At 44.5% G+C, this 26,819-nt stretch overlaps 1 protein-coding gene across 2 annotated transcripts; it reads right to left on the bottom strand.

The window, feature by feature from the left end:
• Positions 1 to 796: 796 nt before the first annotated feature.
• SCARB2 (scavenger receptor class B member 2) lies at positions 797 to 23,519 on the bottom strand. 2 transcript variants are annotated; one of them, XM_061442782.1, is made up of 13 exons: positions 23,310 to 23,519; positions 14,959 to 15,116; positions 11,035 to 11,182; positions 9,597 to 9,785; positions 8,739 to 8,830; positions 8,122 to 8,241; positions 7,056 to 7,234; positions 6,520 to 6,638; positions 5,516 to 5,589; positions 4,040 to 4,091; positions 3,347 to 3,505; positions 3,138 to 3,207; positions 797 to 1,889 (listed from the first exon to the last, which is right to left on the bottom strand). In XM_061442782.1, the coding sequence occupies exons 1-12, from the start codon at positions 23,424 to 23,426 to the stop codon at positions 3,178 to 3,180; spliced, it is 1,437 nt and encodes a 478-aa protein (XP_061298766.1). In that variant the 5' UTR covers positions 23,427 to 23,519; the 3' UTR covers positions 797 to 1,889; positions 3,138 to 3,177. The 2 variants fall into 2 exon arrangements, with proteins under 2 accessions (XP_061298766.1, XP_061298758.1); XM_061442774.1 differs by lacking the exon at positions 3,138 to 3,207 and having other exon boundaries at positions 23,310 to 23,518.
• Between the last annotated feature and the right edge of the window lie 3,300 nt (positions 23,520 to 26,819).

The following is a 26,819-nucleotide window of genomic DNA, read 5'->3' on the forward strand; positions in this document are numbered from 1 at the left end:
ACAAGAAATCTGGAGAGGGGCTTTTGACAAGGGCCTGTAGGGACAGGACGAGGGGGAATGGCTTTAAACTGACAGAGGGGAGACTCAGATTAGACATTAAGAAGTTCTTCCCTGTGAGGGTGGTGAGGCCCTGGCACAGGTTGCCCAGAGAAGCTGTGGCTGCCCCATCCCTGGCAGTGTTCAAGGCCAGGCTGCAGAGGGCGTGGAGCAACCTGGTCTAGCGGAAGGTGTCCCTGCCCATGGCAGGGGTTGGAACTGGGTGAGCTTTAAGGTCCCTTCCACTCCAGACCATTCTGTGATTCTATGAATAGCACAAAAGAGGTAGTTGTGACTCCCACCAATGCATCTGGCATCCAGAACATGCAAGAGAAGTATGTGGGTAAAAGCAGAGAGTTCCCCAGGAGTTTCACAGCGTTGTTTTACCACTCAGACAGCAACACTTTGGCGGTGTGTGGAGAAGTGACAGTTTTAGCCTGCTGAATCTTCAGCACAACTCCCTTGACAGGATCACTGCAGGAAGCTGTGAGAAGCTCTTTGTTCCTCAGAGCAAGTGGCAGGCGAGTGCCTGACCGGAGTCCTTGGCCGAGATTCAGAGTGCCTCTGCCATGGCAAACACTCTGAAGAGGCAAAGCTGTAACTGCAGTACTGTGAGGAGCGCACACTGTGCCTGGTGCTTTTAGCTAATACAAATTATAAATAATTGCAGTCACTCAAACTTCCTGGGTGGAACTGGCTCCAGATGAATGAAACTGTTGAACACATCACCAGCTTGGGGAAAAAAAACACACAAAACCAAGACAATGCAAAACCCAGTGCCTCTATTTAGAAGACAATAATACATTTTTAAAATACATTTCACTCTCTAGGTCTAATGGAAATACTCCTCCACAAGAATATTCTTTTAATCAGGGGAAAAATACCTTTGTGATTTTTAAAACAAGTTTCCGCTTGACAAGTAAAATAAGTGTTATGACTTCTCAAAGCCCTACGCCTACCTTAACATGGAGATGTGCTTTTATCCTCAACAGTCAACTGCCAAGTCTGCATTCACATTAAACCAGCTGACAACCATGACACCAATACCAGTGGAACAAGAACACAATTTTTGAACCCTCCACCATCAAGAAAAATGTTGTGCTGTGGTGTGGTTTGAAAAAACCCCAGACCTTGAGGAGAAACGCATCGTAATATGCAGTAACTGTTCTGAGTTACAATAGTGAAGAGGTCTATACAGCATCACATCTCAAATCATCAGCCTCCTTTTACCTGGAAACTAGAGGTGGTGAACAAGGTTTCACTCAGTGTTTTGGATTAGTTGTACAAATACATTTGTGAAAGCACTGAAGACATGAATAACACACAGTCAGTGCATACTGGTAGTAAGTAGCACACAACACTTGACAGAAAAGACAAGCCTAGGCCTACAGCCCAATTGTCCATTGTTCCAGGGCACACAGGAGCCTGGTGTGTTGCAAGAAGGTCCTTTGCAGCCCACGCTCCCAAGGCCATTTGCAAATATCCCTTGTCTTGTTTCTGTATTGATTCAGGCCATTTTATTTTCAACACTACAGTGGTTATGATCATCTATGGTTGTCAGTGCACGTACAAAGAGAGTGCAGGGTTGGAAAAAGCAGGATCTCAAGCAGTTTTAAAATGTAATTGTAACTTAGCTGGCAAGAAAAGTCTCCTCCCTTCAAGATAGTGCAGCTTCTCTTCCATCTCTATACCACAAAAAGTTACAACTGACACAATTGTTTCTCTGCAGTAGAGAATGCTGGGTAGTGGTAGTTGGTATTAGGTCAGCTCTACTAGTTTATTCTCCAAGCTCATGTGTTAAAGGAAACCTACTAAGATGTCCTGATGAGCGGTGACCTTTCATCTTCAGTACTCTGAAAGGAAAACAATCACAACACAGCAAGTTAGATGTGACACATCAGAGGGCTTCCATGATGGGGAAGCTGCATGGCTGAGACTCCAGACAAGAAAGGAAAAAGCTCTTGGCTTCTACTCCTAAGTACAATTTCCTGTAACAGAACCAGCAGTGCACTATAAAAGTACCAGAGGGTGGGTGGCAGCTTGGGCAGGGACCTTAGGCTCACAGCAGCACCTTACAGATGACAGAAGGCCATAACTGTCGTGCATGGAGGGGGAGAGCATTAACTAGCTGAATTACTTCTCTTTGCAAGAAAAGCAACAAAGGCAATGTAGAGAAAACATGGAATTTAGGTGTCCCATTCTCATTTTAATCCCTGTACAATGTTCAGGAACATCAAAGAGAGATGATGTGAAGGGTAGGGTTGGGCAGGAATGCCTGGGACAGGGGCCTCAGGCAGTGGGACAGTTTTGACTCTCTAGTTGAGCCAGCCAGTAACAGGCAAGCTCAAAAGCTTAATGGCAAAAGTCTGTCTTGTAAAGGAACCTGAAGAACCACTTTTGGTTCATGAGAGAATCAAGAGTGAGGCCAAGAGAGCCAAAGATCAGCTTCTCAAAGCCACCACTTGAGGCTAGGAGGCTGGAGACTTTGCTGCCAAAGTGCCACCACCGCTGCCAGTACCACACTCCCAAGTCCCACTGGACTAAGACAAAGCACATGAACAGGGTGGCTGGGTGCTCTGGAGGTAGGTGTGAGGGTGCTTTCTCACACTGTTAAAAAGTAGTATTTAGGAAACACCATACAAGCAAGATCACGAAAAGACAACAGCAACTACAAGGAGAAAACAGCCTACTAGAGTACCCAGTCTGTTTCTCTAACCAGAGGATCTGTAGTTTGTATTCTCTGAACCTGACTGCCTTGCCTATAAGGGTGAAATTTTGGCATCAGCTTTCAGCATGACTAGCAACCTTAATGCCAACACATCACGTTATGATAGGAGTTTTCATAAATAGATCTAGAAGTCAGTACTGTCTGGAGAAAATTTTCTGCATGCTGCTGTCTGTAAAATTCACCCATTCCTTGGTAATATATTTGCATTATGATTCTGAAAATTGTTTCTGAGAACATTGTCAGATTGTGTTCTGACAGCGTTCTTAAATACAGTGGACTTCTTGCATCTTATCCACCAGGGTCCTCTAGACAGGCTGATTCTTTCACTGCTGTCAGAAAGGGAATTGGGCACAGGACACATGACCTGCCTTACCACATTCCTCATATTAGCTCCATTCCTTTGCTTTGGTGATTTATTCTGAGTCTATTAGAACTTCCCTTTCCTAGAAAGGTCACGTTAAACAAAAACAACATATAAAAATGTTTGTGTGCACAAGACGCTGAGCAGGTAAAAAGCAACAGAAAGAAAATCAAATTCAGGCAGATATACAGTAAGCAAGGCCAAATTCAAATGCTACTGACCTCTTCACTTATTCCTCGGGACCTGCATGCCAGCACAATAAAAACAATCCCAAAAACAATTCCTAGAGCCATGATTATGAATGGGATTCCAATTACAACACTGGCTTCCAGCAGGACATGCTTGAGTTTGCTGGCAGATGCTTCATCAATCAGAACACTCTGGAAGAGACAGATGTGAGGAGGTAAAAGAAAGATCAATTTCTGTTCTTCCTTTTATGAGACTGCTTTATCTAGTCTGTATTTCAAAAGAAAGTAGATTTTCAACTCTCAGTTTAGGCATGGAACAATACAGGCCTGCAATAATGATGTACAACATTGAAACTGGTACCCTAGAGTCCTCCCCGAATCCAGTTAATGCAGTGATCCAGCTAAAGCACAGGAATATTCAAAACAGATGATACAAAAAAGGATTTGGTCTTGTGAACTCCCACCTCCTCATCTGAGCATCCCTTTTCCTCATGGGCCTTTGACCCTTTCAAAGACCTTTGAAATTAAAAAGACTGTCTGAGAGCGTTTTGCAGGGCTGAACTTGATGCTATGGTCAACAAGCAGCAGAGGATGTTAGTTAAGAACAGCAACAGCTTCCTACCTATCAAAGTGATCGACACCATTTTCTTTTCTGGTTACCTCAAAAACTGTTTTTGCCAGCACACACACAGCACAATGCTGCAATGAAACAACAAAAATACTTACCTCATTTATATACATCACTGGGAAAATCAGCGTTCGGATGTTGCCCGTTTCACTGTGTGAGAAAAAGCAACAATAAAAAAATACTGTTTCACAACTTTTCAACTTGGGGGTTCTGAAGACAGATTATAATCGAACAACGAACAAGGAAACTGTCCCTAAAAAACCTCCGGGCTGTTTCTTCTTGATTTTCACCTCCCTCCTGGAGTAGAACAATCTCAGTCTCCAAGATGGATGGAGAATTCTGTTTTGGGAGCAATGGCATATTTAGGGGCTTGGTTGGGAGGAAAAGAGAAGGATCCATAAGAGGCCCATTAATCACCAACTGAATGGCAGATTTGTGCTGGTCAGCAAGAATGCTAAGCTAAGCTGATGTTAAAGGTTATTTATACTTGCAAAACCCAGAAACTATTCTCCAAGGAACACGCTCACAGCAGCAATCCCCCATCCCCCCCAACATTTGGCACACAGAAAATAACAGCTTATGTATCAGTTGTGTTAATGTAACAGTTCCTAGACACTAGAAAATAAGGTGGTGCTGGTCTGAAGAAACATCACTGACTCTTCCAGGAGTATCAGGCAGGTAAAATACTTCTGTTTTATACAATATGTAGCAAAGCTGTGCCAATAAACACCAGCTCAGAGGATTAGTAGAAAGAATAGCTACCACACAGCCTTAGTGGCAAGTAAATCAGTATGTCAGAAAGACACAAGATGCAGGGAACAGTATTTCTGCTCAACTGAGCTGCAATTTGGGGATGTGCCACTCAAACTCGAACACCCAGAAAACCAGGCAGAATCCACCTGCAACAAAGAAGACATGGGGCATTTTACCCACACATAACTTGGGATTGTACCCTGTTCCTGTCTGTAGGATTGTACTGACTGCCAAAATTTCAGTACAAAGATTTCTCTTTACCATATCAACGCAATCACAAGCAAGATCCCTCTACCCGGTCAAACGAGCCCTCTCTTGCCTGCTGTTGTGAGACATACCACTTGGTCTGTGTTTTGTGCTTGTTGGGGAAAGGTAGGGGCAGGCCTCATACCTTTTCACTTCGTTTTCATGTGACCATTACCGAGAAACGATGGTAACGGCAGAATTTATCTCCTGCAAGCTGTGAAGAGTAGAATGGCATGTCCTCACTGCAATGAGTTTGAGCTGCACTCCACGGTGGCAGACGCTCTCTGTGAGCAAACAAGCCAGTGCGATATGACTGATGCACCACAAACACCACGTGGAACTTGTCCATAACATCTTGCTTTTCTTGAATACTGCTTTTATTCTGCAGATGGAACTGCAAAATCTACTTATCTTTGAGAAGAGAGGATACTGCCACTTACAACTGAGATTTGACTGGATTTCTCTCTCTACCACTTGCTGTCTCCAACCAATATTCTATTTGAACACGGCAGACAAATTAATTTTGAATATCAAATCAGATGCAATATATCCACCTAGCAGCAGAGAACACTTACAAAAATTCAGGTAATTTTCGGATATGAACATTGATCTGCATCCTCTTGGCTGCTTTCAGGACAAGCCCTGTCAACTGGGGAATAAAACAAATCAGAGTATCAAAAACTATTAAGTGTATGGCCACAGGGATAACAAGCATGAAACACAACACAGTAAGGGCTGCAATGGGATGCACAGGAATATTTTTCTCATTCAAGCAGCAAAATTTACTCTGGAGAGTGTGTGGGAGGGGGAAGGTGCCATTTTGTGGCAGTTAACCAAAAAGCTGGGTAAGTGGGAGCAGGGTCACGAGAAGAACCTGGCACCAAACCAGATACCAAGCAGCAGCTGCACTAGTAGTCCAATCATTTTCTCATAGTTCCTCCTGCTTTCTCCTCCTGATTCTCTCCCCCATCCTGCTTGGGAGTGAGTGAGTGAGAAGCTGTGTGGTGCTTAGCTGGGGCTAAACCACAAGTGTAAAAAAAACACAGACCATCACTTCCAAGCTCCTTTTATTTCTGACATTTCATGCTGAAAATGCCAACAACTCTTTAAACACCCATAAAGGATGTAATCACTATGCTTCTGTATCTCTTTTCTCATGACTTCATGCTATCTAAATTGAGTCCAACATCCACGGAATATTGATTTCCTCTCTTGGTCCACATACCCAACTTTTTCAGCTTGGGCAAAACACAGTCAAGATAATACTCAGATGCTTGGGATGGCAGGGTGAACCAGAAAAGTAGCCTCACCTGTTTCTAAGAAATATTTTAACTCCTTCATCTCATCGTTACCAGTCTGAGGGCATCTCTAATTGCACAACACAAAGGGAAACGTATTTTAATTCTTGCTAACCAGCAGTTTGCTCTATACAAGCAAACCCAAGTAGACCAGTTCCACATAAATTAGTACACCTTCCTTGAGGTCACTGGAACGATGTTGATAGACACCACCCAAGAAGGTGACCTAAACCCATGTGCTTGGATTCCCTATATAACCCTTTTAAAACTGCTGCACTTACAGGATTGATGTCCAGAAATGTCTCGTGGTACTCTTTTTTCGGGTGCATGCCCTCTATGTCTTCTACAAACTTTTGATCTGCTTGGTAGAAATGTGGAGCTGATAGAAATATTGGAGCTCCTAGAATGTGAAAACATAAAAAGTCACCACCTAAACAAGACAGAGCAGGATTCAAAGAAGTCTGTGAGAACCTTAAAACTCATCTCTGTGCCATTTACACTGAAAGGAAAAGTCCATTCTGGAGCTAAAGAATCGACACTCTTGAAGTGTTGAAGCACAGCTTCATGTCTCATGTCTGGTACTTCCTTCTGATTCCTTGATTTAAATCATTGCTGGAGCAGACAGGATCTGACAAGAACATCCCCTCAGATTGCTGCTGCATTTTACAACCAAATGATCACTTGCTGGTGGCAGATCTCACTGAGCACAACTGTAACTCTACAGGCCTCACCAAAGTGTCTTCCTGTATTTCAGGCAGAAAGAAGCATGCTCCCCACTGACATTCTTCCGGTCTGCTTCCACACCCTGGTAACATACCTTGCTTACAGACACTGACGTTGAGAACACCAGTGCCAGGACAGTTTCCTGGTGGCACACAGAATCCAGCATTGCCTGGGTTAACCGTCGTGTTAGCAAATACCATGGCAGAGGGCACAAAGCGGTAGGTTGGGATGCCTGCAACAGTTCCCGAGCTGTCGTACACCAGGTACAAAGATCTGCAAGGAGGAAAAGCCAGACCCCAATTTGTTAAGTCTTGAGCACTTTTCTGTGTATCTACTTAAGTCTGCAGTAATCTACAGCCTTCATTTAAGCCCATTCCAAAGATCTTAAGTATTAAATTTACTAGGCTTCTGATCAGCAAATGCTCATTCCATCAACTCTGCTGCTGCACAGAATAGATAATCCTGTGCCAGCTGTGCTGCTCCAGGGACACTAATGCCTGCTTCCAGCATCTCAGGGTCTTACTGTAGTCCCCTATTGCGTCTTGTGTGAGACAGTAATTGTATGTATTACCGAGAGGGACAAGGAAAGGAATACAGAACAAGTTGGCAAGTCCTGAATTCGGCGTAACATGCATCTGTATTGATTTAAATAGGGAATTTCAGCTCAGTTTGGGTATTCACAGACAGGGAAATGGACAAGGGAGGAGACGAGGTGGAACATAAGGAAGGAACACCAAGATTTTCTGCATCTTGCTGCATTTCAAACAGCATTATGTCAAGTCATGAATGCCTAAAGAGGACAATCCAGGTTCTCTAAAAAAGCAGGGCACAGAGGAAGACTTTGGAGGAAAGAAGCTTTGGGCAAAGCTGATGTAAATTCTTCCATTCCTCTCATGACTAGGCTCACAAAGCAATCCAGTCTGTCTTTCCAGTCATCTTCCAGATTTTCACTTCATGTTGAAATAGCACTTCCTTCACTTGATGCAGATTGGGGTTTCTTTAGTGTGTATCTTTCATCCTTCATACCATGAATGAGTGCAGAACACTCACAGTGTTAAATAAAATCACAGGAGGAAAAGCACCAGCCTAACATGAAACGCCAAGAGGAATGGATGTAAATGCTCTGCTTTAAAGTCTGAGTAACATTTTCTTCTCATTACCTGCAGAAATCAGATGAAAAGATATAAATGTTCTCATCTTTACTAATCAGTGGGTGAAAGGATGTCCCATCTGTCCCATTGATCATGTTACATGTCTCTGTTGTCCACCAGCTCAATGACCTGAAGAAAATCAAAAAAAGACAGTAAGGGTTAGAATATCTTTGAGCAGTGGCCATGCTTTAGGAAGTTCATCTTTTGGCTTCTTGGTAACACAGGCTGCCCACTGAAAGAGGTGCTGGATACGCAGGCACGAGCTGCCCCAGCCTTGGCTCTGGGTACAGAGCAGTAAGTGTGGTGCCTGGGAACACTGGATGTGTAGATGTGGAAATACTGTCCCGACAGGTGGTTGGGATGGGTGTCCTACAGGAGGGAAGGAAGAGAGGGTCACCTGTGCCAAAGGGTAGTTAGGGGTTCAGAGATGAGTAGTCCCAGCAGTCTGCTTACTAAAGGCTGGGATATCTTCCCTTCAGAGTTATATGACACATACCAAAATACTGGGGGGCTGGCCTGAAGCTGGTAAGAGCTATAAAAGAACCCTTTTTTGGAGAACAATGCTTATCTTCATCCAAAATGTGAAAAGGGACAGATTTTGACAGAGACCACACTGAAAAACTTACTCTTTTCCTTTCCATTCCACAATCCTTGAGAAGTTAAGGTAGTTGATTTCCCCACTTAGGAAAACATATTCTCCGTCATCGGTTCCGTTCATCTGCAAACAGATACATGAGTTTTTAATCACTGCTCATTTTGTAACACCCAGCTTGTAACTGAAATGAGGTGGCAGGAGTTTAAGCTGTCATCACTTCAAATCCACCTCAGAAGTGATGGACTCCTTGTGAAGTAAGTGCAGTTCATTAAACTCCACCTTGATTATCAATGAGGTGGAAGGATCGGGCTAGATTCTTACCCCTCCCAAGTAAAGGAAATGAAAAAAAGGCTAATCTAATGTTACCTTTGAAATTTGCAACTGAAAAAAACCAGCCCTTAGCCAAAAAAAAAAAACACAAAAAACCCACCAGAGAAAATAACCTGAGCACTGCAGATGATCTCCAAGAAACAAGTAATCTTCAGAGCCCATGGATATGCAACCAGAAACACCGTGGAAGTCAGTAACAGCTCCAGCACGGAAATAACATGTGATTGCAATCAATGACTAAGGAAATAGGTCAGGAAATGTTCTAGTAGTTTGCAGAAGTGGCCCTGCAAAGCCCATGTTATTCAAGAGAGCACAGGCAATAGTGGAGTGATTTGTCCTTGGGAAGCTTATCCATATCTGATAAAGAGAAGTCAAATAAAACACCCACAGCTGTGCTATAGCCAGTGCTTAGATCCAGCCAAACTGAAGAGGGAACACCCTTTTGCTGTCCCTGCAGCCCATCTCCAGCCTTCCCAACTGGCTGGCTGTGACAGCCCAAACTGTATAGCACCAACATCATTCCCATGTAAAGCATCAGAAGGTCTTGCACACCAGTTACCTTATTAAAGAAACCAAACACTGGATCTATCTCAGGATGCAAAAGATGAATGGTTGACAAGAGCCTGTCTTTGTAGCCCCACAGTAATTCATGGACAGTATGAACTGTGAACAGGGATTCTTGGTACAGAAGCAGCAGCACCTCTGTGGCAAACTGAAGAGGGGTTGACCTGGTCCACTCCATTGCAGTCTGCCAGGGTATCAGAATAAGGGAGAAATGGTCAGATTTCTTGTAGATTAAGTAATACCATCCACATACAAACACAGACACGTTTCAACTGTCTTTTTGGCTTCATTATTTCTGCTCATGGCAAGTAAGTGCTGGCTAACAGGTTCTCCAGCTTTTCTCACACAGGGATGAGCTCTTGCAGGTTCCTGTTCAGCCTGGCACTGTGACACCAGCTCAGTTCTATGTCATTAACTGCCATAGCCTTAAGAAAAGATTTTAAGTGAAATGTGCAAAACTGTTTTCTAAACAGCCTGGATTTCACAAGTATTTTACAGCTGAAGACATGCTTTGAATTTCACCCATAGGAAGTCACAGTTTACACTTTTAAAAGACAGCAATTTCTCCAAAATGCAAACAATACCCATATTTATTCCCTTTGTAGTTGCCAAGTGATTCACAACATGTCTTTAACAAAGCAAAACCAAAAGAAGGGAATATGCCTTGGGCAAACCAACCTGCAGTTCTCTTCACATTACCTGCTACAGTTGATCACAGTAAAAAATCTGAACAGGAGATAATCCTTACCACCACTCAAATCCTGGGAGGAATTGTAAATACACTGACTGTCTTATTTGTAATTTTTAGTAAGCTGAGTCCTATCTACTCCTTTATATAATGCATTTATGTATTCATTCATAAAGTCAGAGAAGGCATTTTTGGAAATGCTGAGGGGAGAGTAGAAATGAATGCATTCTATAATTTAAGTCAATTAAACTAGTACAGGGAGTAAAGGCTTAGTTGCACAACCAACAAATATTTTAGTACAGTCTAATTTCCTTTGGAAGGTAAGACAGCTTTGGATCTGCTTGTTGTCATACTGTTCCTGTATGAGACCCAAAATGATGGTCTGCTTCTGATCACCCAAATAAGACTTTCTTTACAGAGTACTTTCACCTTATTCTCCAGTTCTGCTAACATCTGGAAACCCAACAAGCCTGATCTCTGCTCAGCCCTGCAGTGTGTGTCAGCTTTCAGCACAAGGGTGAGGCGCTAATACTAGAGAGATGTATGGTGAAGGAGCAATATAATAAAAAACCACCACAACAGTCCAGCCCAAAACTGAGTGCAGTGTCTGCCCCAGATAAAAGCTGCCTCTCTGATTCTTGAATCACATTTATCTACCACAAAGACAGAGATAGCATGAAGCAACAAGCTGCAAGTTATGAAGTGTGTTAGGATGATTTCCAAGCAGAAATGAAAGAGAACTCACCACTGCAGGAACATTAACTGTTCTAATCAGGTCCACTTCAGGGTCTCCAACTGACTTCTGAGGTTCAAATACATACGTCTTGGGATTCAGAGCAGACACTTTGGTACCATTGTCCAAAAACTGAACGTGCACTCTTGGCCTGTATTCTCTGAAAAACAAAGTGTTTGTTCTCTAATTAAGTTAAACAAGCATGCATAACATTAATTGCTGTTAACTTACAGCTATTCTACTGCTTTAAGCACATAAAGGGTGGGAACAGTTCGGTAGGAGTGGATTAATTTTTGCTTCTGCTGCTATCAGCAACAGAACTCCCCTTTTTATCAGTGTAAGCTGAATCAGACCTCATAGGGCTATTTCAGAAATGTCACCCCACATGTTCATTTCAGTTTGTATTTTGCCTCATCTTAAAAAACCTCCAAGGAAAGAGAACAATTTTAACAGTACAGAAGGATTTAGAGGCACTAGATATGGGACTGCCCTTGAAGTACAATTTGAAAACTAAACTTTGCTTCAGGCAAAATCCACTCTCAGTCAGAGCAAGATGTAGGCTTCATGTAAGTCTCATTAACATGACCTAAGAACCTACCAGCATCTTACTGCTTGCTTTAAAGTACTTTGCACTAGGACTTCTGGGCTTACATGTACCATGGGCATATTACAAGCTTCATTTCAGCTTTTCTCCTTTAATTTTCAGGCTGGAATCCTGGCCAGAAATTCAACTGCATTTTTGCCCTGAACTACTCATGACCTGGAAGGTTATTTCTGTTACTGTCTACGCACTCAGACAAGCATCATAAAACTCAGGATTGCTGACAAACAAGTGCAGTTGGCAAGAAACATCAAATGCTACCTGCTGGCATGATGAGGAAGTCACATCTTAATTACCCTGAAACACAGGTCATAACCATAATTCAATCCATGGCCACTACCATCTTACAAAGAAGAAGCACACAATTCTGCACAACTGACTAGCTTGGGCTCAAAATGAGCTATACATGTCCCTTCAGTAAAGGGGAATGAAGTAAAGGTTGTCTGTCCATGGCATGAAACCTTTCGTGTACACATGAAGTGAAATGCTCTGCATTTCCCAAGTCTCCATTCACTCAGGAGTTTGTTGACTTTTTCATTGCTTTGCTTCTGGTGTAGATTTTAAGCCCCAACATGTGAAAGTGAATTGTTCTGTGAGACCCTGTGCTATGATGTTTTTTATTCATTTCAGATATTACATCCTATCCTGGCTGCACTAGATCCATCAACGCAGCTGTATTAATCTGGTTCAGGCTTTCAACTGGAAAGGCCTGGGAAACTGTTTCAACCATTTCCCATCTTTCTTACACAAACAGCAAATCTACCACTCTTCAGCATCAATACCACCAAGGAAAATTTTGGTCTGGCCACACTTCCAGCCTGAGTTGGCACGAGCCTCTTGTACAGCAACCTACTTCATATCCAGGGCTTGAACTGAGGGGATGGCAATGAACAATTGTAAGTGCCTTCCCTAAAATAGGCCAGAGTTAACCTGAGAAGCCTCTCCAAGTGTAAAAGGGTAGGAGAGGAAAATAATACTCTCTGATTAGAGATACAAGTAGGAGGATCTCAGATGTTAAAGACAAAAAGCTGTGTATGTGTGCAAGAGCAGACAATATTGAAGTGTTCTTTAGGCTTGGGCAGATAAGCAGCTTGTACTTTATAATTATTTTATATGCTGCAAATTTAACTTCCAGGATTTTAAAATACAAGTGCTAAATTGGTATTTTTGTGGGTTTTTTGTGTTTTTTTGTTTTTTTTTTTGTGTTACAGAATCTAACTCTGTTGTTCCAAACTATGAACTGCAGGAAGAATATGCAGGAAGAGATTTATTTAGCCTTCCCACCTCCTCTCTGTCACTCAGATTTTTTAACTCTGCTTGTCTGAGCCAGTTTACTTCCAGCCTTTCTCCCCAGTACCCTGTTTCATAAGAGCACTGAACCACATACTTCAAGTTTAGGGCATTTTAGGTGTTATACCACATGCTAAACCTAAATGAGTTTTTAAGGCTTTGCTACGCAGGGCATGTGAGATAAAGTTGGTGTTTATTCTCTGGCTCCAGCATGCGACACCCCTCCTTTCTCCCTCTCCTCCCACATGCCTCCTCTCTTCCTTCACCCACCGCTGCAGTCTGATACCGGCAGTGACAGCCAGGCAAGGATTAACAAATCTGCTGGAAAAGAGCACTCTGTTTCCTAACTTTCCTCTTCCTTCTATCAAACTGAGCACAGAACAATCAAATCCTGTTTGGACATGTCAAGATCAGACTAACCAAACAAGCCAGAAGCAACTGAAACACGCACCCTCCCTCCCTCCCTCACACTCCAACAAACAATTTAGGGAGAGTCACCCAGCTGGGAGAGTCTGCATCACCCAGCTGGCTCACAGCCAGCCTGTGGTGTTGCTGGGGAAGGCTCTCCCAGCTAGCCACAAACCAGAAGCTCTGGCTGGGCCTCCCCTTGGGAACAGACCAACCCAGCCAGCTACACCACCAGCCCCATCCATCTCATCACACTCTCTCATGGATAAGGTGCAGCTTCACAACTGGGGCTATGCATAACAGCCAGGAGACAGCCAGAACTAAGAAAAGAAGAAAGAATTAAGGTAGCTAAGGGGATTGAGTACCAGGCTGCAGAAAAGCATGGGCCTATGTGGTTTCATGTAGCTCTACTACACCTAGAGCTGACCCTATTTATCTTCCTGACAGAGAAAATGTAGGGCTAGCTAATTATCAGCATTATACTAGAGACTTGAAGATTAGGAACTTGAAAGATTATGTCTTTTCTCCAGCCCTACCAGTTTATCTAAGACAAGGTATTTTGCCATGTAGTTTGCCAAGGCTAAACAGACAGTACTGAAATAGAGAGGAAATGGGGAAAAAGATTGATGGCAGAGGGTGAAGCAAAGCTGAGGTGTGGGAGGAAAGAAGCAGAAAGGCAAGATACACTGCAGAGGCCAAAGCTACCACAAAGGCTCTCCCTTTTATTCTACAGTATTCTTTTTAAACACTAACAACCAGATTCTGATCTTTTTGCAGCACAGATAAAGACATCTCCTTCTGGCACTGAGCTGAAGGAGTGTGTATGACTAGAAGTGAGTCTGACAATGAGAAATCAACCTTTTGCCATGGTTTTCATACCTCTGTAACTTCAAAGACCATACTACTTCCTGCCACAGCACTACTCCTGGTTTACATTGCTGCATGCAAAGCAGAATGAATCTCTAAAGGAAAACTCATTTGTAAGGTGACTTTAAAATTCCTCTACATGCAGCAGATAGTTTTGTGTGCAGCCATATCACACAGAAGGAAAGTTCAAGAGGCCAGATAAAGTTCCAACACTGCACGTAGCTTTAGTAATTCTATGTCTGTACAAATGGTAGATATGTCTGAATCCAAGTTGGTTTTACAGTGGGGGTTGGCTGAGGAAGATCCTTATAGTACCACTCTTTAACTGGTTTTCTGGCCACATTTTACCAATGCAAATTGTGCAACTTCAGCTGGGAGGTAATTTTTGAGTGAACACATGAATCATCCTCTCCCCAGACTCTCAAACCTCACACAACTGTTCTTTCCTCAAATAAGACACTCTACTAGGATGCAAACAACTTCCTCTGTGTCCAGCAGCTGAGGAACAGCAGCACACAAGCAATATCTTACCCAGTATCTGACAGAACTCTCTGTCTTAATCCAAAACTGATCTCAGGTGCTCCAAATGTCAGTCTAGTTGTGCTGTCTGGGTGGTGTATGATGATGCTCCCTTGAATGTAAGTAATCACACATTAATAGCTAGGTTTTCCTCCTAGAACTGGATCCCAAGCACTCTGGGTCCCACTTTCTGGCTTCCTCACAGACAACAGGTTTAGCGCGATGTGAAAACAGTGAAATGATGATCCTACCGGTAGGTGTATGGCCCTATTTCCTCTACAAGAGGAGTATCGCCTTGAAGCACTTCCAAAGGATTTGTCACATTAAAGAAGTAGAACTGCATGTAGACTGGTGGAGGAGGATCCTCCCAGGCTTCAAAGGTTTCCGTGCCATTTTTCAATACTGTTCCCTAAAACAGGAGGAAGACAGATTAGCTGTTAATGACAGATGCTGTAAGATATTTATAGGAAAGAAGGAATTCTATGCCCTTAGAATAAGCACAGGCAATAGAATTTGAGACTCCAATTCTACAATGCTTATAAATACATTTTTGAAGCATCTCACTAAATATCCACAAGATCAGACACACGCTACAGGCTCACAGGCTAAGGGCATACCTTTATTGGCTTTGTTGTTCTACTTCTTTCCACAAACACTTCTGCCTGACATTTTTCAGAATGAAGACTTACCAGTTATTACAGAGTAATCCTGTCCCAGCAAACCCCTAACCTGGTATAAGATACTGTCATGGTTTAAACCGTAGCCAGACAGCTTGTTCACTCACTCCCAGTGAGTGGTGCTGGGCTGAGAGCAATCCATCTCTGGTATGGCCAGAATGACCACACACCTCATTTAAGTGTTTTACTAATTCTTCTGGATTTTGCAGTTGTTCAGTGGTGAAATTCCAAAGTACCGGAGGGGCCCGCTGACCTAGATACTTGCCCATACTATCCCACACACCCTGCCACTCATGACTGTCCAGCCTCAGGGAAAATCTCTTGGTCCTCCTACATCGTCGTTTGACCCCAGACAAGACCCAAACCTGACTCTGCTTAACTCTTGAAATCAGTTGTGGGCAAAACACACTCTGTATGCGTGCCAGCATGGTGATCCCCATCACAATCAGCAAACAAGTCTCAACAGCATTAAAAGGCCATTCAAAAACTTCAAAACTCTCAAATGTAAATGGTCTGGGGGAACGACTGGGAGGGTAAAAGAATGTCTCCTTCACAGGTTGAGCACCTGAGAAGGAGAAAAAAGATGTGTAATTGCTAAGCACTTCTATTATATACCTCCCAAAGTATAAAGGTGGGGACCACACTGGGAACATAAGACAGATCAGTTTCATGATCAATAATTCCATTGTATTACAAGTCATTACCATAAAGTACAATGAGACAAAAACCTTATCCCAAGCCCCACACTTGAAAAACACTAATACAGCAAATACCGGATGGACGTAAGATACGATATACTGAAACTGTGAGATCAAGAGGAACAACCTTGAGAGCCAATAAATCAGCATTGTGACGAGTGACTATCAATCCAGTCAGATCTGTCGTTATCTCAACCCCTCATGCCCCACGTTGGGCGCCAAAAGAGCTGTTGTGGTTTAAACCCTATCCAGACAGCTTGTTCACTCACTCCCAGTGAGTGGTGCCAGGCTGAGAGCAATCGAGGCCCCCCACCGCCCCGGGGCTCTCCCCTTCCCCGCTCCCGGAGGAACGGGAAGGAGGATCAAAAGAGTACAACTCCCATGGGTTGAGACAAGAACAGTCCAGCAACCAATGTACAACACAAATCACCACTGCTACCACCAACGACAACAATGATAAGAGAAAATAACAAGGGAAGAGAATACAATACCACCGGCCAAGAAACGAGTCCCACCTGGAAGCCCGTGTCCTTCCAGGTAACTCCCAGTTACCCCCCACACTGGGCATGATGTGCTGTGGTATGGAATACCTCCTTGGCTAGCCTGGGTCAGGTGCCCCGTCTCTGCTTCCTCCCAGCTTCCCCTCCTCCCTGGCAGAGCATGAGCCTCACAAATCCTTGGTCAGGGTAAACATCACTTAGCAATAACTGAAAACATCGGTTTCATCAACACTGTTCCCAGGCTGGAAGTCAAAACACAGCACTGCACCAGCTACCACGAAGGAGAACAATGACTGCTACTGCTCAACCCAGGACAGATACCATAAATAGTTATTTTCCTGCAGCAATGAGAGCACATGCAACTCCAGACCCATGGACTCTCAGTCTATTTTGTAACCAACAGGGACCTACAAAAGACAAGCTATAAACGGTTATTTTATGAGAGAAGCACTTAAGTAATGAATCAGTAATTTCTTTACCTACCAGCATAAACATGTTATAAGGAAAGTCACAACCACAACCTCTAGGTAGCTGCAATAGAAATATATAATATAGGTCTCAACCCCTTGTTTTATTACCATTATATTTGAGTTAAAACTCACCCGCAACTACAAAAGTATCACCACCAAAATCAAGGCTTTTCCTATAGTTACAATACTGGTTCTACCACTGTGGTAGCATTACAGAAATTTGGCTTGCAGAGTGGAATTTTCAGAAATAAGTGCAAAGAAAACTACATCTTTTAAAACCTTATCACCTGTAGGCAGAAGGGAAGGAGGGAATAATTTGCAATTAAATGGGTCTCATCAACACGTGCTCTTTTTATTCTTTTGAGAAAACAAGTCAAATACTGTAAATGCAAGCTGAAAAGCAGGCCAGACTGGACAACTGCCATTCCTTGGTTACTGTTTATGGGGGCCTTCACTCACTTCATCAGCCACAGTTGCCTCAGGACTCTCCTGAAGTTGGTTTGTAGGATCAGGAATAGGAAACCTCCCCAGATCAGATGTAGTGTTTCCATAGTTTCACCCTAAACAGCTGGGAGCAAGACAGCAATGTATTTAAGATAACCTCCAGATGACCATGATAGCTTTTCTTCACATGCAAATAACCACATTCCAAAGTCAACTTATTTCCAAAACGGTGAAGTAGTGAACTACAGATGTCTGCTCCCTTCCTAAGTTGTACAAAGCTCACATGTGACAGCACGTGCATGAAACACCACAAGTATAAGCTTGACACGGATAAACAGAGTAACTATTGCCTGTCCTGACCTTAACCATCTATATCGAGGGATTTGAACTGTTCCCTTAAAACTAACGTGCAATGTTTAAAAAAATAAGTGCACCCTGGCCATATTCATTCCAGTTTTAGGCTCCAGTCAATCCCTTATGATGGTGAGATCACCTTTATAGTGTTCAGGGAGGCCATGGCCCCCTTCCCCCCTCTCCTGAGCTAGACTGAACACAAGAAGCTCCTCAACTCAATGTATCAATGCTAAATGTAAGGTGGGTTTCTATCATGCTCTCTTTATATACTTGTATGCATCAGATTACATGCAGTAAGCATTAATAAGAAGGAAATGCAAGAGCCTTTATCTGGCAGGTCAGTTTAAACACAGGCTTTTGAGATTCTGAAATCACAAGCGAACCCTTGGGAGATTGGCTACGGAGCAAACGGGTAGTGAAACAAAGTCATCTGGTGACTTGTTTCCTGCATCTGTCTGGCACCATTTGGATCTCCCGCAGAAATGACGTGTCTATTTATAGCTCTGTACAGTGACAGCTCCAGTTATAAACCCAGATTCACAAACCTCTGAGCTGGAGTCAGGCAGACTCTGTGAAACTCTCAAATACTGAAATATGGTAAGCTTTTCAGTTTTTCACCAAATGTTACCCAATGGGTCTGTCACATGGTATTACACAGCCTAGAGCTGAGAGAAAAACACAAGCACATATTTTTGAGCAAAACATATGTCCATGTCCCTCAGCTGGTGACATCCAGGGTTAGTTCTGCTGCCTTTCCTCTGCACCAGAGCAGGGTCTGGTGTTACACCAGTGGGTTTTTTCATCAGAGCTTGTGTTCACGACTAGGGTGGGCAGGCTGCAAGATACTAGAACACAGCACTGCTTTTTAATCCAAAATATGTAAAAGACACGGCTCTGCTGTTGTTACTGCTGCTGCATTGTAAGGCCAGAGAATCAGATTTTTCCTCTTGCACATTTATACACAAGCATCCTGGGTTCAGCAGTAGCAGTCATTTTTCTCCTTAGTAGCTGGTGCAGTGCTGTGTTTTGACTTTCAGCCTGGGAACAGCACTGATAACACCGATGTTTTTAGCTGTTGCCAAGTAATGTTTACTCTGACCAAGGACCATGCTCTGCCAGGGAGGAGGGGAAGCCAGGAGGAAGCAGAGACTGGACACCTGACCCAAACTATCCAAAGAGGTATTCCATACCACAGCATGTCATGACCAGGATGTAGAACTGGGGGCAGTTACCCAGAAGGCCTAGATCACTGCTCAGGTTGGGCTGGATATCAGTTGGTGGGTGGTGAGTGGTTGTATTCTCTTCCCTTGTTTTTTCCCTTATGATTATTATTATTGGTAGTAGCAGTAGTGGGTTTGTGTTATACCTTAGTTACTGGAGTGTTCTTATCTCAACCTGTGGGAGTTACATTCTTTCAATTTCCTCCCCATCCCTCCAGGAGCAGGGGGAGGAAGGTGGGAGGGAGCGAGCAAGCAGCTGTGTGGTTCTGGGTTGGCTGGGCTTCAACCACAACAGCAAGAAAAAGAGACACAAAGTATTCAGAAGCTAAAACCAGTGGACAATTATCATCTGCTGTCTACATTCAGAAGCAGAGCAGAGGTTCTCCTTTCCAAGCGGAGTCCATACTCACTTCAAGTGTGCCAAAGCATCCTTCCTACTCACTTTGTCATGCCAGTCCTGAATTTGCAGCTTATTTGCTGGTGTTTTCCTTGTCTTGACCATACTTCACACAAAGGAAATAAAAAGCAAGCTTCCCTTACACAAAGTTACTGTTACTGTTAGTGATGGGGGGTGGGAAATGGTGCTGAACATTATTGGAACTTACACAGAAAGGAGCATCTCAGGTGATCTTCATAAAAGCTCCACTTAACCGTGCTAGGAGCTCTAGTATTTCAAAACAAACAGGAACGGCAAAAAATTATCAATACACAAACTAAATCAAGGGATGAGGTATCTTCCCTGTCCTTTTGGGTCCCAAACACTCCAGAAAATCCAGCTCCAGAGATGGCTGGCAGCCGATGCCCAGTGACATTTCAAGGGTTTAGAAGACTTAAGTGTTTTCTAAAATAATCAGTGTGAGGTATATGGCATAAAGAATCGTAGAATCACAGCCTGGTTTGGGTTGGAAGGGATCTTAAAGTTCATCCAGTTCCAGCCCCTGCCATGGGCAGGGACACCTTCCGCTAGACCAGGTTGCTCCAAGTACCATCCAGCCTGCCCTTGAACACTGCCAGGGATGGGGCAGCCACAGCTTCTCTGGGCAACCTGTGACAGTGCCTCACCTGAGGTAGAGGACTGATTGCCCAGGTTTGGAATTAGGTGTACAAATCAAAGGTCTTTATATTCATAAGCTGCAAGCAAGAATATAATCATGTAACCAACAGAGAGCACATGGCAAGCACTGCTAGGAGCTAGGAAGGACTTTCTCCTGTGGGCAGCTAATCTATTCCTGTTCATTACAGGGTTTTTCCAGTTATTTGCTGGTTTTTCAGGTGTCAGCCCCTGACAATGAACAGATACTGATAAGCTGGACATCTGCGTGGCATGGCACCCTAATTCACAAAAAGCCATCAAGACTGGCAAATAAGACAGAGGATAAGTTGACAATATTTGAATGCCTTCTGGGAAAGGTGCTTCCACTGTCCTTGTGACGACACATCTCCCTGATGATTTTCAAGGAAGTGTCACACCAGGCTGGATTCCCCACTCTTCCCACACCCTCTCTGTAACCAGGCACCCTGCCTTTGGCTGTAAAGAATGCACTACAGAAACCCCCTGCTGAAAGCTAACCAATCCTCAGTGGTTCACAGGTCCTGGGTTTGGACACAGGTGTGCTTCAGCTGCTCCAAAACTCGACTGCAAGTCAGCTCTGTTTCAGGACTGCTGAGAAGCTCTCAAAGGAGCATGGTGCTGGAGTGTGCCCAAAGAAGAGCAATGAAGCTGGAGAGGGTTTAGAAACAAAGTCCTATGAGGAGCAGCTGAGGAAGCCGGGGTAGTTCAGTCTGGAGAAAAGGAGGCTCAGGGGAGACCTTAATGCTCTCTACAACTGCCTGAAAGGAGGATGGAGCAAGGTGTGAGTCAGTCTTCTCCCAGGTTACAAGTGATAGGACAAGAGGAAATGGCCTCAAGCTGCGCCAGTAAAGGTTTAGGATGGATATTAGGAAAAATTTCTTCACCAAAAGGGTTGTCGAGCACTGGAACAGGCTACCTGGGGAAGTGGTGGAGTCCCTGTCCCTGGGGGTATTTACAAGATGCATAGACGTGGCATTTAGGGACATGATATGGCAATGATGGGTTTATGGATGGACTTGATGACCTTAAAGGTCTTTTCCAACCTAGATGATTCTATGAACTACCTATCATAAGGACAATCTCTTGCCCTTGCTGCACCTCCTCCAGTGACAGAGTGGATGAGGCTAGGAAGGGCCAGAGCACAGAGATAATGCTTCATGTCCCATGCTCTGCCCTGCAAAGAGCTGGAAAAGCTCAAGTCTTGACACATTTCAAAGGCAAATAGAGAGTTGTCTATTTGCACAAAGCTGCACACATGGTTACACAAGAGACAGCGGCTTTCTAGACTACACATGAATGAGAAAAAGTTCATGTGAGATAAAGCCCATGTTGAAAGCAGCTGAATCAGCAGAGTAACTGGGAGCACGCTGCTTTGGGGCTGAGATCTGCATGCTGGAGTTTGGGTGTGTGGCTGCCACACAAGTCCAGGAGGGAAGCAGCGGCTGGCACAGGGTACAGGACACTGGTTTCTGTTCAATCCAGACGTACGCCAGCATGAGCTGAAGAGTGGTAAGCAGGGAAAGACTGAGCTCTGGAAATTTATCCTGCATTACTGAAAGCTCTGCTGAGTGAATACCAACTTACTCTTACATAATGAACCATTAAGGGTAAGGAGCATGTGGCTAAGAGGTAATACGCATAAGGAGGATCACACCTAATTCCTGACAGCTCTACACTCTCTCATCAAACCATGTTTTTATACCCCACTGCTCTTTTGATAAGAGCATGAAACAGCGTCGAAACCAGGAGTTCCACTGTGATGCAGAGGATGGCGGGGTCCTTTCCAAAGACCTCTGATCTGGGATATGAGGCTGCACATGTCTTTGCAAAGGTGCACTGCTTTGCCTTGATTTGCATGCAACTTTGCATACATGAACATGCACATCACCCCATACCTGGCTTTAAGACTGCCCTAGAAAAGGTACGGGCTGATGATCAGATGACTTCAGGATAAGTCAGGGTAACTCGCCACCCTCTACTATGAGGGTAATGAGGCCCTTGCACAGGTTGCCCAGAGAAGCTGTGGCTGCCCCATCCCTGGCAGTGTTCAAGGCCAGGTTGGACGGGGCTTGGAGCAACCTGGTCTAGTGGAAGGTATCCCTGTCTGTGGCAGGGAATTGGTACTGGGTGAGCTTTAAGGTCCCTTCCAACCCAATCCAATCTGTGATTCTATGATAAACCATCCACTGCCCCTGCTACATTCCAGCAAAGCAGAAACATGTACTTGAGAACAAACACTATCGGAACAGCTCCTGAAGAGTAGCTGACACACTGCCAGGCTGCACAACAGCTTAACCTATGGTAGCCTCTTTTTTTTGGCTATCCCCCAAAGTTTACAAGCATGCTTCAGAGTGCCACAACTTGCTCTACAATGACTGGCAACCTGCAAATGCACTTACTAAACCCAGCTGATTTAAGGTAAGGCAAAACAGCTTCTGTGTTAGGAAGTGCTCCCTATCAGTACTCCAAAAGGCATTAACTAACATGGCTGACTCTTCTCACTTGACCACAGGATGAATGCAAAGAGCCAGTATGAGCAGACCACAAACACTGAAGGGCTGTGCATTCATAACCATGCTCGGCTGGGTGTCCCCAAAATGTGCTGCAAGCACCCTGTAACAACAGGGTGAAATGCTTCACTGTCATCACCTAGCCTGGGCTACTACCACATATTTCAGCCCATAGCACCCCTGGCTGTGCTCCAGAGGCAGTAGCAAATGAAGCAGCAGAACAAGCTACTGTATGAAGGTTGCAAGAAATCTGTGGCAGGGATGCCAAAACAGGGGGGTGGGGGTTGGTGTCCCTTGCTCACCCCATGTGCTACTGCTCTGGAGAAGCCTTCTCACTACAGCTGCTTCCTCACAGCCAATAAAATCGCTTCAGTAGAACTGATTTTTCTCCTATTCACTCAGTTTTCATGCAGCCCAGGCCCAGTGCAGCCTCAGATCAACCCCGAGCCTCAGCCCAGCTGGCTGATGCAGGGCAGGAGAGGGCTCACTGCCCAGGGATGCTCCTGCCCTCCCCCAGCCACAGCTGGTGCAAGGAGGGAGCTGTACCACGCCACCCGCCAACCCCTACTTCCCTCCCTCCATCCTCTTCCAGGATTATTTTGAGAGGGAATAAACCAGTCGGAAGGGACTGGGGTGGGAATAGGGCCGTGGTCTCACCTGCTTCACCTGCAGGTCCACCACAGTCTGGAAGACGTGTGCTACCAGCAAGGAGATGCTGGCGATGAGCAGCGTCATGGCCAGGACCCCCACGGTGACGAGGCACAGCGACTTCATGGTTGCAGCTGAGGAGGGATCCAGGTACCACCGCCACCGCCGCCGCCAGGCCCCGGGCCGGGCGCAGGGGCGGGAGCCCGCCTCGCTCCGCCCCGACCGCCGACGGGCCGGGAGGAGCCGCCGGTGCCACCCGCCCCGCAAGGGCGGGAGGAGGGGGATAGCAGCTCTCGCCGGGGGAGGTTTGTGACCCGGGTCTGGCGAGGCTGCGCTGGGGGATCAGGCTGCTCGCCGTGCCCTGCTTACCAGGAGAGGGGGAAATGGCTCCCAAATCATGTGTGTTTGTTCCTGCTTGGAAGACGAGCTCCCGCTGGCACAGCTGAAATTTCTCTGTCCGCCGTGGATGGATCTGCTAGGGTGCATCTCCCGATGCATCTTTAAAAGATTTTCTGGAAAACAAGAACAGCTATTCTTCAGCAAGATCGTAGAATCATGGAATGGTTTGGGTTGGAAGGGACCTTAAAGCGCATCCAGTTTCAACCCCCTGCCATGGGCAGGGACACCTTCCACTGGACCAGGTTGCTCCAAGATCCATCCAGCCTGGCCTTGAACACAGCCAGGGATGAGGCATTTAGTTTAGGGAAAAACCTAAAATGGGGTGTTAGGTTTAGGAATTAGATTAGGGGAAAACTCGTAGGGAACAAGAATTGTCTCTAGAATGACTTAAGCTTCACAGGGATCAGACTCTTCCATAATTCAATAACAATTCAGCTTCTACCAACACAGTTCAGTTCACCTCAGCCTTCATACTGCACAGGAGGAAGGGGAGCCTCTGAGATAGAGGGCTCCTGTCCCATAACTATCACCAAGCTGCCAGCATTTCCTAAGTCCTGAGTCAGTTCCCTCTCCTGTTGCATTTCCAAACCGTGAGGCTGGCAGCTTGCCATCAGCCTGCTCCTAATAATGCCTTCCTTACAAGAGAGCAAGCAGACCATCAAGTGGATATCCTGCTAAGATGTACTGAAGCATTTTGCTTCATAAATACTACTTCCTGTAATTGTAATTGCAGTAACAGTGTTACGTTACTCTGCTCCTTTTGCTCGTGAAAGGTGATGAGGTCACATTTCATAGTTCGGAAAATTGGAAATTTTTGTGGTTCCACCCATGCAGTAAAAAGAAAAAAAAAAAAAAGAAAAAGGATAATACTGTTCTGGCAGTTTGTTTTCCTTCAGATTCCGACTCTGAGGTGGTGTTCTCAGCTCTGTTTCATCACCAGCTCTCCAAAAGTAAACAACACAGTAAATAATTACAGTCTGGTTTTGAAGGCTAATTTAATGACAGCAATAGAATTCTCTCCCTGGAAAAAATCTCCCATGAGATCTCTCTCTCTGAAACTATAAACCTTCCCTGACACTGTAAAATACTGGCCTTTGGTGGCAATCAGCTGTAAGGACAATTCTTACAAGCAGATGCCTCCTCCTGCGGCACATTAAACCTGTTTTCCATGGCTACTGAAGCAGTGGAAGGGAGACCTTCTCCGCATCTCACCTGAAGCAGTCTAACTGCTCTGTGACTTCTGGTGTTTAGTGAGGACATCTTGCTGCACTTCAGTGTAAGAAAGAAGCTGACCAGGTGTTGTGTCTCTAAATCAGAGATAAACACAGAAGAACAAGCATAGACAGAAATTCTCTATTTCTGCAAAGCCATTTTTGTCTTAACTACTTTTCACAGCCAGGAAGCATTTTTATTAATGATGTTAAGGAACATGCTGGTTTATGTGAGCACTGAAACCCTGGGAAATAGAAAAAAAAAGGCAGGAATATTTAAGGAATTCCAGCATTTTGAGATATCTTAAATGGGAGATACAGGGTTTTCTTTCAAAGGCTAAATTGGTTTTCTACTGCAAAAGGATTCTTGCAGCCCACAGAACCACTGAAATTCTTTTACCTGAACTCTGGCATGAATATTTATGAACATTTACAGATCAAGTGGTGATTTCTTGAATTTTTGGGTTTGCTTTATTCAGTGGGGTTTTTGCTTGGGTTTTTCATGTTTTTTTTTCCATAGAAAACTACCCCTGTGATGCAGAGAATCCCATCACTTCTCCATACATATTTTCCAGATCGTCAGTTGTGAATTATTTTCTTTTTTGGCAAATTATTTTACCTTTGGAAATGGAGAAAGTGCTTACTAGCAGTGACACACTTAAAAGATATCCATGAAGGGTGACTCCACCTCTGAAGTGCAGCATGGGAATGCCGTGGGTGCACTGCTGGCTCAGGGCACTATACTGTGCTGTAATTATAAATCCCTGAAGCAAGCAGAGGCACATCTTCCCATACCAGATGATAATACAAGAGGAAGAGGGAGATAAGGCCCACGTTCAGGAAAATACGTGCTTAGCCAAAGAAGACTTTGTGTCCTCATCCTTTTTCCTTTCTTACCCCCTTCCATTAGCCTTCCCTCTCCCCACTCCTTTCACTTTTTCACCATTTAATTTGCCATTCCCAAGAATGGCCACCACTTAAAATGACAGTATTTATTCCTGTTCTAATGGAAGGTGTCTGGTATAGTAGAAGGTGCTCCCACCCGTGGCAGAGAGTTGGAACTGGAGGAGCTTTAAGGTCGCTTCCAACCCAAACTGTTCTGTGATTCCATGATGTTCATGATAGTTACTCTGCTCATGATCTACACTGCTGTCATATCTCCATTGTAAACTCTGGGCAGAGCTTGTTTTTCTGTTACTGCACAGAACCATCACAACTGGGATCCCAGGCATGGTGGGTGTCTTGCACCAACACCGTAAATATGGTGAAAACAGTAGAAGAACACACCAAGCAGGCAGTTGTGGAGGCTGCCCCAGAAAGCTGCTGCTTCTTGTTCTGCACCCATCACCCCCATACACTGCTGGGCTGCCCCAGATTTTGTCTTGTGATGAAACGGGCAGGCTTCATGCTCCCAGGGCTTTAGCCCAGGGTCTCTCCTGGTGATTTCCACCTATTAAAATTACTTGAAAACCCGTTTTAAAAACTAAACCATGGATGAAGCAGTCCTGCCCTATGCACTGGGAAAATGCTTAATAAATATAAAAGGCCATTACTTACTGAGGTTGTCAACGTGGCTTCTCCAGTTTAACACGAGTTTCTTGGCTCCCTGGGGTCTGTGTAAGGAAGTAAAAGGCTTGTCAAGGACAGAATTTGGAAATCAGCTAGCATGGTGTCAGCCAAATCAGAATAGGTTCCAGAAATTCTTCATCCTACTCCTGTAATTTGGTAACTGTTAGTAACCTTTCTTTAAGGAATGTTTTATGTTGGGATGCGAACAGCAGACAGGAGAAGTAAGATGTTTTTTGTTGCTTCTTTATTCATATCCATGTCACCTCATGTATTTCTGGTCCTTGCCACCCAAGACAGGAATTGCACTTGTCCTTACTTCTGATTTTGGTGCTACAATTGT

The sequence above is a fragment of the Pezoporus flaviventris genome, unplaced genomic scaffold (assembly GCF_033815535.1).
Source record: "Pezoporus flaviventris isolate CSIRO_AGI_PZ_B2104156 unplaced genomic scaffold, CSIRO_AGI_Pfla_v1 ptg000002l, whole genome shotgun sequence".
Taxonomy (NCBI): Eukaryota; Metazoa; Chordata; class Aves; order Psittaciformes; family Psittacidae; genus Pezoporus; species Pezoporus flaviventris.

Bases quoted from the DNA above. Each gene is read 5' to 3' on its own strand.
- SCARB2 (XM_061442774.1), bottom strand. From the start codon at position 23,426: ATGAAGTCGCTGTGCCTCGTCACCGTGGGGGTCCTGGCCATGACGCTG. The intron at 11,183-14,958 runs GTAGGATCATCA...TTTGTTTTTCAG, and splicing joins ATAGGGCCATACACCTACCG to AGAATACAGGCCAAGAGTGC. The intron at 5,590-6,519 runs GTAAGTGCAGCA...TTTATTCCCCAG, and splicing joins CATTTCTGGACATCAATCCT to TTGACAGGGCTTGTCCTGAA.